Source organism: Vanellus vanellus (genome assembly GCF_965231255.1).
Source record: "Vanellus vanellus genome assembly, chromosome: 6".
Lineage (NCBI taxonomy): Eukaryota > Metazoa > Chordata > Aves > Charadriiformes > Charadriidae > Vanellus > Vanellus vanellus.
This window is the reverse complement of record NC_138911.1, coordinates 14,214,290-14,229,138: the sequence shown is the minus strand read 5'-3', so window position 1 is coordinate 14,229,138 and position 14,849 is coordinate 14,214,290. Positions and strand designations below refer to the sequence as shown.

General features: G+C 37.3%; 1 protein-coding gene across 1 annotated transcript in view; it reads right to left on the bottom strand.

Annotated features, from left to right (window-relative positions):
- Positions 1-14,849, bottom strand: part of INSC (INSC spindle orientation adaptor protein) — a gene marked incomplete at both ends in the record, with an annotated part of 97,509 nt that overhangs the window by 44,126 nt on the left and 38,534 nt on the right. The window contains one exon of the mRNA XM_082485691.1: positions 9,977-10,102. Within this exon, the coding sequence (XP_082341817.1) occupies positions 9,977-10,102 (126 nt within the window). The remainder of the gene's footprint in view (positions 1-9,976; positions 10,103-14,849) is intronic.

Sequence of the window (14,849 nt, the reverse complement as noted above, 5' to 3'; positions counted from 1 at the left end):
GTGTAAAAACTTTGAAAGTCAATGTTATGCAAGCAGGAATAGATGTACAAGAAACCACATAGAGCACTAGAAAACTTGAAGTGTCATGGTTAATTCAGACAGGAAAATAAATGTGGCAGAAGCCTTAGAAGAGAAAATAAGGCCAGTACTAAACTCTCAGGCTCCAAAGGTGCTTAAAACCCTGTTGTGTAAGCAAATCTTTGTAGGTATGTTTTCCTTCCTGCAGAGGTCTCTGAAATCAGTGGGGTTTTAGGCAAGCTCAAAGGTCAGCCAAACAAGAAACGGAGGCTCTGAGCAGTAAACTCTTTGGACTTTTCTAATGAGTCACAAAACTCATCAACAATACTGAGTCATGAAGTACGCAGCAGGATGGGTCAGTTAGACTAGCGTATCTAATTTCAGCAGAGATTTAGCGAGAGAGGAGCTAGCTAATGTGTCTGTCTCATTTAATAAGTATTTTCACCCCTCTCTTCACACTTTATTGTGGCTACAGCTAAGCTATTTAATGCATACAACGTAAGCACATCCAGTACACGTGTTTACATATGGATACAAATGCAGATATGCAATGCAACGGTTTCCTGCTGAGTGAGAAGAAAAGAAGAATTATGAAAGCTACTCATCTGATAGGTCTTTCTGTAAGGCCATGTCTTCCCAGTTTCTTTTCTGCCTCTATCAGGGACAGGAGGAATATTTGAGGTCCAAAATAGCTCTCTCCCTGCACTCTTTTTAAATGCTTCAATTGATTCTCATTAATCTCTGCCACCAGTTTAGGAGCTGAGTAAGCTGCTTCTTTCATCTTAAAATTAAATTTGCTTGATAGATTATTATTATTATTATTAGGTAGGGAAAACCCACCTGTCATTTGATGTGTTGGCTTCTGTTCCTTCAGACGTCATTCGTGGATCATTTGCTGCCCTGATCGTTGTCATTGCTTTAAGCAATATTTTAAATCATTACAGAAAAATCATCATCTGCTGATTTCCAAATTATTTTTCATTTATAAAATTCTCTTAACATCCTGACTTTTGAAACATAAATCTAGAGCTATTTGGAGTGCTTTAAATAAAATACTTAGTGAAATATAAAATCAATAGATAGCATAAAATACCAACATAACTGACTGCAAAAACCATGTGTAAATTATGTGGGAGCCAAACAAGTGCAGAGTGGTAACCTGGCACCAGCTCAAATTTTCAAAATGAAGTTGGAGTGAATGGCAGTCTACAGGCACTGCTCCAATTTGATCTTGCACATTGAAGTGTACACCTCAGTAACCTGGCATAGTCTGAGGACTTCCCCTTTCATCTTTCAAAATCTATTTCAATGAAACTTATCTTTTTACAAGAAGAAAAAAATCTGAAGACACTCTCTTCTGTGCCTCAGCTAAAAAAATAGAGGTGTATATAAAAACAGAGCAGAGGGGTAAATGAGAAGAGAGGTTGTTCCTCCTACAGTGACTGCGTTATATAGGGGAACCAAATGCCAAAGTACACCTAATTCTATCAGCTCTCACTCTGCATGAACACTGCTTTGGAGCCATGAAAAAAATTCAGCAGAGCAGTGGCACCATTTACTCTCAACGCATCACTGATAATACCTGAATGCGACTGCAATGCCTTCTCCTGATCAGGTCTTACTGAAACATGACAAAACCTCAGTAAAACAGGGCTGCTCTGACAGTTTTGAGATTTTTGCGTGTGGACATGTTATCACAGATCCATGCTTAAGCAGTATGCGACTTTAAGCACAGGGCAAAGGGAAGCAAAGCCTAAATCTATGGGTGACATGGAAGGACTCGCACTAAAGGCAAAAGACTTAAAGTGTTCATTGTTGGGTTAGAAGACAGCTTGCGCTTTTGTTATCGATTTATAGATAGATTTATATATCAATTCATAGACTGCCTGCTGTGCCTCTTATTGAAAAGACAGACAAGGCTTGTCAAAAGAGTCTTGTACCTATTTTATCTGACTGAAAATTTTGCTTTGTTCCACAGCACTATATGTTCAGTGATCACCAAATGAATATTTACTCTGTGAAATTTATTGCAGTCTGAAACCTCAATCATGAACAGACCAACAGATGTGCATCTCTGTTGACATTTTTAACAGGTAGTGGTTCTCTTGTTTTAAAATGAAATTACTCACATGCTTAAGGCTAAGTGCGTGTGTATGTGTTTGCAGAGTCTGGACCAGGCCTGATATCTAAATGAGGATCTACTGATAAACAACAGAATCTGTGGCCTCCAAACGGCAGCTATTCACCAACTCCTTAGCTAAGTCTCACATTGTCCTACTTTACCAGTATTATCAAAACGTTTATCTTCAGTGCTACGTTTGCTGGCTCCTTTCTCCCTCTTCTAAAATCTATAATATGATTAAAGCAAAGCAAGGTTTGTAAGGAGAGGTAATATCTTTTATTAGAGCAACTGATACATATCTCCTTAGACCATCAGGGCTACAACAACACAACCACTGTAATTTAATTAGTCATTTTAACAGAATTGGAATAATGGCAGTGACCTCAGCCAAAGCATTTCGTCTATACTTTTTTCCTACAGAGATCTGGCAATGCCCCATAATCCTGCACTAACATGTCTGTCTTTATTCAATTCCATGTCTTTTGAATAATAAGTACATCAAAAAAACCCTTGCTTTATTCTTTGCATGATAAAGTGGGTACTACCATAAAGCAAACAAATTTTAATCTGCTGCGTAACTGGCAGAAGGTTTACAACAGACCAAATGATACTGCAGGGATTAGCTGCCAGTTGGTTTGGGGGTTTTGCTCTTGGGTTTAGGGCTGGGGTTTTTTGGGGGGTGGGTGGGTTGGGTTTGGTTTTTTTAACATGTTTTCATACTGGTTTTCAGTATTCAGACACACGTCCCTTCCATGACTTCCAAAGCATTTTGCCCTAGAACTGCAGCCTGTCACACCTGAAGGTGGACAGATTCTGCAACAGCCTAAGAAGTCTCGCTGCACTTGCCTGGGATTGTGCTGAAAGAAGCTGCATTTGCTAATATGTATACATAGCTGTGTAATCAGGAGGTAAAACTTGAAACACCACCTAATATATATGAAGCCAGCAGTTGACGAAGGGCAGTTCCTGCACTCTCGGATATGATTTAATGAATCTTGCAGAGGCTTTGACAGAAATGTAATTTGCCAAACCCAGCACATTTTTCACTGCCAATTAATTAAACAGCCTTACTGAGAAGAAGTGTCCAGTAAATTAAAGAGCTGCAAGCCTAGAAATTTACATTATCTAATTGTACCACAAACTCAGCTACTGAAATAGATTTGCCTGGTTATCAAAAAGGCTATGTGAAAAGCAGCTTTTGAAAATGTTTTCCCCCAAACTATTTCTTAAGGTTGACTTGTATTTCTGTCTCATTGTAGCTCTTCATTCTGCTGTGACCTACACAATTATCCAATGACAACAGTAAGACACAGTTCGCAACTCCAGCTATCACTGACACCAAGTTTCAGCGTGCTCTGCACTGCATGTCAAAAGTTGCCTGAATTAGTCTCTACAAGGTTATCCTCCTCTCTCAACATTCAGAACAACAGAAATCTCTTTATCCATTCCTGCTTACTGTTCATAACTTCACAAGAGTTATTTCAGAGCCTGGCTACAAACGGCCATGGAAGATGAGCCAAAACAGTGTTCTCAGATGGAAAAAAGTGCCATTATGCAAACCAGAAGAGTTGGCTCCTCAGCCAAAGGGTTGAAAAAGGAACGCAACACTTGAACTCCTTCCACCTAAATCACCTCACGTGCTCTTAACACACAAGGCAGCGTTCTGTGGTTTCAAGCACGCAGAAAGTTTCCAGTCTCTTCCCAACCATGAAGCTTCACCAGCACTATTTTGGGGAACAAACAAGAATGCTATTCCACTTCATAAAATACTAATGAGAACGTGTTTGTCAACACGACCCATGAAAAACTTGGAAAGGATTACAACTTTGGGTGTTACCTGGTTTTGTGGGAAAGAGGCAAGAGAAGGGCTGCTAAACAACTTATCCCCGTCTAATGACTTCTAAAAGTCCTTTATTTTGCTGTTAGTATCCAGCCTTGCCCTACCTCACTCAGGAGACAGAATAACATGAAATTTTACTTTCTATGAATGAAAACTAAACTTTGTAAACTTTTTTTTTTTAAATAATTTTCTTAAAAAAATAAATGTTTATCTTGCAAACTCTTGGGTTCAATCCATTTTAGAATAAAATATCTATGTTGTTTTTATCATCTTACAGGTTGATCTAATCCCTTGTTCTGAAACTAGCTGGGTTCAAAAACACTGAAACAGGCTATAGGAATTTTTCATAGGCTAACCAGAAAAAAAGACATTTTAACACAAAACTCTTCTCTGAGGAGTGAGAGAGGCTACCAGTCCGAGGCAGACCTCTGCACTTCCTGAGATCTCATTTCTAGAAGACCTGTGAATGAACCTCTACTTGCCATAATAAAAATAAACTTTTCACTGCTTCTCAGAAAGCTGCACACTACTCTGCACTTCTTAAAAGAAGCAAATCACCTGCAGACATGCTTTTAAATGTAGCCATCTATGGGTCTCTCCTTTCTCTCACATACCCTTTTCTAGGAGACCATTTGCTAATGTTTTGCCTCCCCTAGTATTTTGCATTTGGAATATTCAAATACGAAGACAGCTATATAGTTCATTTAGATCAGGCAAATTTCCAATCTCTTGTATGGTATGAAATTATTTCAATCATATACCAGGTACTACAACAATAAAAACATTCATGATTGTGGAACATTCACATGCTGTGACAATGAAATCCATGGGCTACCAGCTAACTTTTGTGTTCAGATTTTAGAAGTGGTGACTGTACCCCTCTTACCAGGTCATCCAAGCCCCATAATCAAAGCGCTCTCCATAATTCTCACTTCTGTCTTAGCTACATGAACCTCAATGGTTTTAGCAGCTGAGATTTAAGGCAGCACAGGTACTTCTATCTGAAACAAAGTTACTCCCTCATCTTGACTGAGGTTAATGTTTGAAACAAAGTTCAAGGTGTTGGAGCTGAATGAAGTAATCAACTCACCTTGACCCAAAAGCTATGAATAAATTGTAGATGCAGGTTCTGTAATAAAGGGTTTACTTAATTCCCACCAAAGGCTTGTTTCTCTCATGTATCATTGACAGACTATATCCCCGTCATGCAGAAATTATTATTGTGTATAAGATCATGGTTGTTCTTAAAAATCAGGCTTGGTTCACAGTGAACAGTAGATTTTAGGTCACTGATGTTTAAGAAGTCTTCATGAAATTCATACAGTTTCCCAACCACAAAATTTATATGCTTTGTACTTGCTTCCCCCTCCTTCAGATTCTTTTTCTGGAGGCAAGTAATTTGACATAATGTGCTTTAAATTAAGGATTCAAAGCAATTTATAATCTATACCTATGCAATTTTGCTTAAAGCACAGTGATAAAAGCTGTGAGATTTTGTTAAAAGGAAGGTTTTATTAATGAAAGTAAGAACTGTTGTCACCAGTAGTTTAAACACTGTAAGTAAACATACACTACACAGGATTAATATTTAGGCAGCTGCTTGAATGACTATTTGTATAAATCATTATATTGTTATGGCAGTTGAGCCTTGATCTAGGTCCTAGCTGAGCTGCAGCTTTTTAATGTAATAATGTTTCACATGCACAGTAAAAACTGCAGTACATTGCATTATCTGTTTGCTGTTTATTTCTGAACTAACTCTGCAGTTCTTTTATTGCATCAGGAAGTTTGCCTCTGTGAAAGTCAAAAAACTGAGCTTCAGCCTAGGGCAAAAATCAGAAAGCCATGCCTTCTAGCACCAGTCAACAGCAAGCATTGTATGGACAGATGTGAAGCAGAGAAACTGCCACAGTCTTTAGGCTTTAATGAGGCTGCACGTCAGCACATATACAAGCGACACTGTTCAGAAAGCACTGCAAAACAAGGACCTAATGCAGCCTCAGGAAGGGATAGGGTTGAAGAACTGCTTGAAGCAAACAATGTGCTAAAGATATACAATTGTATTCAAATGCAGACACCTTTTCCAGGCAAGGTTGCTTCATGTTGAAGACAACAGCTGTTAGATTTTATGTGTGTCTTGACAATGAAAATGATATTTGAAGTGTCTAATTCCTAATGTAATTTGCAGGAGATACCTTATCAGACAATCAAGATGACAATTCTTTTTTTTTAACTTAAGTTTCATGAAATGCACATGTTAATCTATCCCAACTCTGTGCCTTCAACGGTCCTTCCTACACGGGAACACTTGAGGTGAATTAAGCTTTCAAGGCACATGCATGAAGGTTCAGATATTCTTTCCTCTAGAACTGTCACCAATCTTCCACTACATCATTGAATTTCTGTCCTAAACCTCAGGGCTAGATATATGACTAGGTCTGCATGCGCAGCTCTAACACTGTTCTTCAGTTTCCAGTGATGCTCATCTCCCCCAGCCTCCTTTCGGTTCCTCTGGTTTTAGCAATTTTAGCTATTTTCTGTATTATCTGCTACCTGTATTTTATGTTCTCTCTGCATGAACTCTGGAATGCCTAGACTAAGAATAACCATCCTTTCTAACGCAGTGAGCTTTATCCTAAAAACTGTGCTTGATCAAGAGCCACAAGACACAGCTGACAAAGTTTTCTTAGGTACGAGGACAGGCAGCTACAGGAATAATGCAAAGGAGGAAAATTCTGATTGTTTTTCCAGGGTCTCTCCACTTCTCTCTAAAGTGGGACTGGTCAGGCAGCTGAGACCAAAGAATGATCTCAAACCTGCTGTGGTTTGTGAAGTTAAAGTGTACCAAACAACTGGAGATCCATAAGCAGCTTGAAGCACCAAAATCACCACTTGTGGAGGATAGGTTACATAGAACAACATTTATTTACACACAGTCCTCAGTCACAAAATGAGGTTATTTCTTCACTATCTTTCCATTTTGATTGCCTAATTTGTTACTGTTGAGTTCCTGAAGCTCTGCCCTTCCGTGTACAACAAAGTAACAGTACCTTTTCAAAAGTCAGTAAAGTGCTTGCAAGTAAAATTATAGCTATTCTACACTGACGTTTTAACTGACTAATTTTGCATTATTGAGCATACAGCCAACTAGATTCAGCTAAAAGAGTAAGAGCTAGTCATTGCAACAACTACTTGGTTATTGTAACTATAGCAAAGATCAGCTCATTTATCAAGGTGATGAAAAAAGAATAATGGCTTTTTCAAGTGTGCTGGTAAGAGAGTAGTGCAGATTTATATTTGAAGATGTGTGACTGGGAAGAACAAGAATTATTTAAGAAACTGAGGAAAATACTTTTGCTTAAAATTGACAATTTTCTACATCTTCAGAAATAAGCACTTAATTGTTACTTTCCTTCCTCGGTAAATTAGGACAGTATTTTCATATTGCAATGCAAAAAACTTACTCAAGACAAATGGTTTAAACCCACTATAGCATCATTCACATTAAATTTGCACTATTATAAGGAAAGCCTAATATTCAGATATCTTAAAACCCAAGAAAATTGTTAAAATAGTCTCTACTTGGACTGCCTCCTGTGAACTACTGATTCCTTGCTTGCTTTCTAAATAACCACCTACATTAACCTTCTTGTGTTGCTACTGAATTGGCAAGATCAAAGAGCATTGGATAAATAAACAATATTCCTAATATATTTAGTAATTAAGCACTACAATTACTGCAGGAAGTATGCCATCCCCTTTTAGTTCACCTCCCAGACAAATGTTCCATTAGAAATGATAGCTCTTGCTGCTTTCAAGTGGTCTTTTAAACACTTCAACGGTTGTGAAATCTAATTGAAAAATAGAGGGAGTGGCGTTTGTTTGGGTTTTGTGGTTTTTTACTTTTTTTTTTTTATCTCAAATTACCTAATCTGAATTGTTTGGAGGCCAAGCTTTATTTGTTTGAATGAAGTTTCTGTCATTAAAAATCAAGTTCAAATTGCACTGTTTTAATGTTTTAATGCACTAGGTGGCATAATGATATTCACATTAAAGCAAATTAAATGCTTCACTACCACCCAGGTAACTTATTTGGATAATAGAAGCTGCCCTTTCTGCCAGGTAAGAAGTCCTACGGTAATTTCTGTAATGATAGGAATGCTAATATTGTTAGCCCTCTTTTTTGTTCTTTGCAAGAGCACTTCAAATTTTAAAAGAAAAAAAAAATCATTCTTATTTAAAGAAGACAATATAAAAAACTGGAGTGCCGTTCACATTAAAATACTGGTCATCCGATCCACGCACTTTCCATTGATTCTCTAGGGTCAGAATATCTTGTTGCTTCTAAACAGGTGTACAAGAAGGGCGAAAAGAGAGTACAAAGAGTAGTAAAAGTTTCTTGTTTACTATACTTTCCCATCTCTATAAACTAGCAAGCCTGGGCTGTCACCAGCTGAGATATTATTTACAGATGACATAGCATTGTACCGGCCTGTGTTGTTTAACCTCCATTAGCATTTGGAGGGACATTAACCTCCTTGCAGAGAAAATTTGTTTCTTTTGATATATGAAATATCCCATTCTCCCCCACCAGAATCCCAGGCATGTGCTGGACCCACATAACATATGGAACCTCAGCAACACAATTTTACATAAAGAAGTTGACAAAGTGATAACCAAATGCTCCTGTCATAAACCCATCCGTTCATTCAGGTGAGTAGGATTAACGTCCAGCCCCTCATGTCCCAGACTTAGGTTTTTCAAGATGTGATTTAAGAATTGAAGGCGCAGGTGAAAAATGAACTACTGAGAGCACTGATAGGGGTTTCTGTTTAAAATCCTTTAAACCCTACTCCAACCCTGATTGTGACAAAATTTACCGTGAGCAATTTTACTTGTGACCCACATTAAAGTAGATCAAAGACATATGAGCTTGAGAGTTATCACTTTTTCTAGGACTCCTGTTTCATCAGCTGTGATATGGGCCACATTAAATGCATGTTGATGCTGCCAGGAATTGGACCAGGTGAGTTGAATCAATCTTTTCCATTTCTAACTCTATTAATTCCACTGTTATAGTGGACATAACGAAAGATCCTTTTAGACTGATTCTGGTGTCAGTCTGAACCAGCATTATGTCAAAAAAAATTTAAGTCATCTTCATTTACTGTAAGCTCAGAGACTTGCTTTTTGCTGCAGATGTTCTGTCATGGTTTGCTTGAATTCTGGGCAGTAAATTACAAGATACGTCAATGTAAAGTGGCAGTGAAATCATTTATCATTAACTTGAAGAGGCCATTATTCAGCTGTGGAAGATGACTGTTTTATGAAATACAAAGAATGAGATCATGATTTAGTGACCAGAAGTGTTCATTTTCCAAAACACAGCAGTATGTAGTGAGAGTGAAAAGGGAACGGAGCCTAAGCAGTTGATATAATTTTATCTGGATAATGTTTTGATATTTGCCATCTCAGTTAAAATTGGCTTTTATGACACTTGTTGCTGATTAGCAGGCAAGACACATTCCTCTATTGGCTAGCTGCTACATCTGTCCCCGTTCTTTCTATGCAATTACAACTCTCACAAGTTACTGCAGTGCCACAAGTAGGTGCCCTACCCGAGCATCAGGAAAGGATTTAAAGAAGTATAAAGCTCTCTGTGTTTACAGGGGTTATTTGAAATATTGGAGTTTCTAAACAAACACTTCAGAGAGTCCAGAGGTTATAATTTCCCAAGTTTTTTCACGTAGTCACTAACGTGTTTACCTGTTTTATTAAAATTATCCCCGTTTAGAAAGCCTATTTGTGCAAGCAACTGAATAGGAATAATGCTATTACTGGAACTAATTTTGTAAAGACTGAAGATGTGTTTAGCACAAAAAAAATGACCATGGTATGGAGCACAGTATCAAACACCAAGTTATCAATTCCTAAGAGATTAAAGCAGGACTTCTCTGTTTTATGACACAGTTGGTAAAGAACGCTGAAGTGCCTACCTTTTCCAGCTGGTGCATCCCTTCCTCTACACAGCAAATGGATGCCAATGTTCTCAGCGTCTGAGGATAAAGGCACCTGAAACAATCCTGGCGACAGATCTTAAAGAGAGCAACTACACCTCCTTCCTGCAGGGGAAAAGCAAAATTCAGAAAAGCAGCACTGAGTGTTTCCCTAGTATTTAATTGAGATTGTGATGGGGGCAGATTCCTTTAGTAATTTATCCAAATTAGTTATCATCACAACACCAACAAAGAAGATGTTAAGCTCACACAGAGAACTCAAGTTGATTAATGCTTATACACTAAGTGGTGAAAAATATAAGCACACCTCCCACTGAGGCTAATTCATTGACTTTTACCAATTACAAACACAATTTAAACTAAACTTGACATTCATGTGAAAATTACAAAGAATTATCAATAGGCAGCAACTGGAGTGACATTTAAGTGATAGTTCAACCATAGGCTATTCTAGTTTAAAACAGATTTTTGTTAGCATACATTTCCCATTCCTCTACATTTTTGAGCTCCATACAATATTTACGCAATGCTAAAATACAAAATATGCTTGAAGAGCTACTGAAAATATTGTGGAAATAGCTGTCAAGTTCTATACAGATACAATCCATACCTTCATCCTCTAATGCATAAAATTTGTATTACTGCACTTTTTTCTTTAAATATGGCAATAATGGCAAAAATTTGAGTGTATAAACACATCCTTACAGTAGCTATCCTTAATCATTTCCAACACAGCTTGTAAACATGTTAGCAAAGTCCACATAATAAATGGAAAGATATAAATAAATACAGACAATACATGTACTCCGTGTGGTAGGATTTTTTTGTATTGTTCTTAATTTTGAATGTTATGCCATCAGTAGACTACAAATGCATTATATTACGTAAGAACAGATATATAATGAAGAGGAAAACATTTAAAATATTAATGATAGATGAAAGATCTCAGACTAAAGTAGTCAGATTACAGTAGTAAATAAAAAATATTTGGAATCATGGACCAAGTGTAATATACACCCTTCTTTTTAAGGCTGTTTCAGGAGCCTCAATAGAAAAATATTTTTCAGGTTCACAGAAAAAAATCTTTTTCTCCTCAACCATTTGTGTTATTTGAATGCTTAACAGGTTGTACTGACATAAAACCTCTGGACTAGAATTCAGACTTCACTCATATTCAGAATTCTACGCTTTTGTACTAGTTTTGCTGGAATAGAGAATAATAGAGCAAGCAAAGCTATCTGTTCAGTCAAAAAAAAATATATCTATTTATAAGAGAATTAGACAAAAATAACACCTTGATATATATTCAAGATAGAAGTTTTAAATTATGTCTTTGTATACATATATATAAATTCTGTGAGATCAGTGAGAACAGTAGGATTACTGCGGTTTGCTAACAGTAAAATTTATTTCTGGAATTGTCAGAAGCACACATTTATCTGTACAAGTTATTTTATATCTAGTACTGCTAACTGCAAAAAGACATTTCTGAGCCTTTGAAATAAAAAAGAGGCAGTACACTAACAAAATAAGTTTCAGTCATATTTTTCTTCCACAAAAGGATATTGATATTTCACTCAGGCGGTAATTAAATTATCTATGAAAAACACAGAAAAAAAGCTATTACAGTGATGTCCCCAAACCTAAGGTAACTGGGATTTCGATAATTTTATTATCAGTTTGAAAGTCCCCGCAGCTCAGTAAAATCGGAGAACATCTGATTCTCTGCCTTAGTCACAATAATCAGAAATCTGGGAACAACACTAGTAAAGCTCAAGTGATGTTGGCACATTTGCTTCAAGCTTTCTGTATGACAAATTGATGCCCTGCTTTTGCCTCTGATGGACAAGAAGTGATTTATCACTGCATTTGTCAGGAGGACATCTAAACTGTTTATTTTGTGCCCTGTATGCCATTATCAAGCTGTAAAATATTGATCACAAGTAATGAACTAGAAAGCTGTAAGTGAAATACAGAATGGGTAGGAAATACTGAGCCAGATTCTATGGCTTGTCAAAAACATTGCCCTCAATGGGACCTCAGTATTCCTCAGGATTTATTCTCCTTTTTCAAGATTTCTCCCCTGTATCTTTTGCAACGATGACAAAACTGTTCCATCTGACAGAGATGCACATAAATTGATCAAATGGGTAACCAGTACCATTCAAACAGAGAAATACAAGAGCACTGAGCTTTGCTTGCTTTGGAGATTAACTTGCACCATTCCAAATGCTCCCAATATGCCTAAGCATGCTTTTATTTGTCCTTTGAAGACTTTTTGGTATTTCCAGTTTTTGGCGAACTAACACATGAAATGCTGCTCTTGTTGTAATTCGTTTCATCTGGGATAGGCTTCACACACTCTGTGAAGCAGTATCTGAGAGGTGAACTTCCTTTACTGCTTGATGACCTGCTTCTCTCCTATATTGGATTACCAGGAATTCAATTTCGTGGAGACATCCCTGAGATGTTGTTCAGAAGGGCTAGCGGTAGAGAACAAAATCACCTGAAATACAATCACAAAAACTATGCGAAGGAGGTCATGAGTATAAAAAACCCCACTGTGCATAGACTTGAGTGAATAAAGAGGGGAGAGAAAAGGCATCCAACCCTAAGGTGTAGCATTTTGCAGTTTCACCCTGAAATGACTCAAAGTACAGTGAATTCTCATCAAGCCTTTCCTCGTGATGGAGGACTACATTTATAATTAGCTTAAAAGATGATCTCTAAAGAAATCTTCAAAGTAAATAATTGCTAGAAGAGGAACTGACAAAGAAGGTAAGGCCAAGATGTATTAGAAGCTTCTCAGAGCAAGTGATCTGCTGCACAACCCTATGGAATTCAAATAGTCAAGCATTCTCCAAAGAAACGTGGGATAAGCAGGTATGGCTATCTTCATTATCTTCATTTTTGCCACTCTCTATTATTATAGCATCCAGTTCAATACAGTTGGTATTAGACTCTGATTATTACCACTGGAATGGATTTATTTACAAAGACTTTCTTTACATTCTGTGTCCCAGCATTTATTTATTGTAACTCTGGAACTGATTTTTACTGATTCTCTTCTGGTTGTTATGAAGCCAGATCAACTTAGAACCAGTCTATTTCAAATAATGTGAATTTTTGACAGTTGCTCAAGTCCACCCAAAATTCATACTTCTGGTTTTTAGTGTCTCCTTACGCTCTTGGAGCATGAAGGTAGAGCTTTAACAACTAAGACTAATTTATAATTCTTCATATTAAAGATCCCAGGATCACAATCTAATAGATGTAACGTAATTAAAAATACTTTTGTGAATACATCCATGCAATGCAACCCCAGATAATCATACAGCAAGTTAGTTACATTGTTTGATGCTTAAGTGTGTGCCATGACATTGACAGAGGAATATTTTAGCAACACCTGATTCCAAAGTAGGAAACTGATCTGCAGACAGAAACTTGACTAAAATTTTTCCGTGGTAGTTGCAACAAATGCTTTGCTTGGATCTTCCTTTCCTCATTTTCTCTTTTTGCTTTTAAAATTACCTAAACTGGTGGAGTTTCCATTATGCTGACACTAGTGTGGTTGCTTGTACTGTTCGAAATTTACAGCTTAATGTTAGTTCTTCTATTAGCTGAGAATTCAAGGATTATTATTATCATTATTATTTAGGCTTTCTCCCTTCACTTCTTATCTTGCCCTTGCTACTACTCATTTGTGTTAGAGATCTTAGTCTTTATACCTCTGACAGGTAGTGAGAAGGACTAGCTGGCTGCCAGGGTGAGTCAGCAACACGACTCTTTCACAGCAGATTACAAAGTTACATGCTAAAAATAAAAAAGTCGAAGAATGCCTCCAGGTGGAATAAAATTATAGGTGACACTTCAGCATAGAGGGTTAGCGTTTCAAAGCCTTTTTAAATTTTGGTAAAATATTAGTGGGGGAGAAGCGGGAGGGAAAGAGAAGACAAACTCCTACCAAAATGTAAACCGAGAAACTAGTTCCTATAATATTGTAGCTCTACAATATTATCATGGCTCTTTGTTTGCATGTCCAAGATTTTGGTGTGCTTTAGAGTTGTAATTTATAGCTTGGGACAGGAAAAAAAGCTAACAACAGTGTTCCACAAGATCACACATTGTCATGGAGAGTAAGACTTCAAGGTTACAGGAACAAATTTGTTGAGTTTTGCTTTCACTGTAAACAAACATTCCTCTTCTCTGGCTAGTTTTTGCAAAAGATAATATAACAACTCTTAAGTGAACTACTGTATACGTGGGAGGTTTTGAGATCTTTTCAAAAATCGAATTAATTCTTACCCTCTTAATGAGCGGGTGCAGTTCCAAAACTTTTATTACTTCCACCCCTCCCCCAAATGACCCTGCCCTGTCATGGTCATAGCTAACCACTCAAGTGACTGAATTCAAAATTTTGGTCCGTTACAATTCTGCTGCCACCTTGCTCACTGGTGCAGATAACTAAGGCAGTACAGAGGTTGAAGGATGACTGTGAGTCAGGACAAATGTATTTCACAGTGGGCAGAGGAAACAGACACACAGGGTCGGTGACGTAATCACTGCTGGAATTTGGCAACCAAACACCACTTAGGCATCTTTGCATAAGGGGATTCATTTCCTCACTCGTAAACCTGTGACACACCCATGTTTTAGCAATAAATTAATTTAGTGATTTATGGAAGGTCAGACTTCAATTCTGCTAAATTAAACTGTTATGGAATTCACACGATGATAAAAAGTACAAGACCAATGTGCCTCATTTTTTTATTTCTGCACTTCCTAACTACTCAACATTTTAACATTGTTTTTGGATACCACTGAGTGGAGCTCAAATACCAATTTAGGAAAA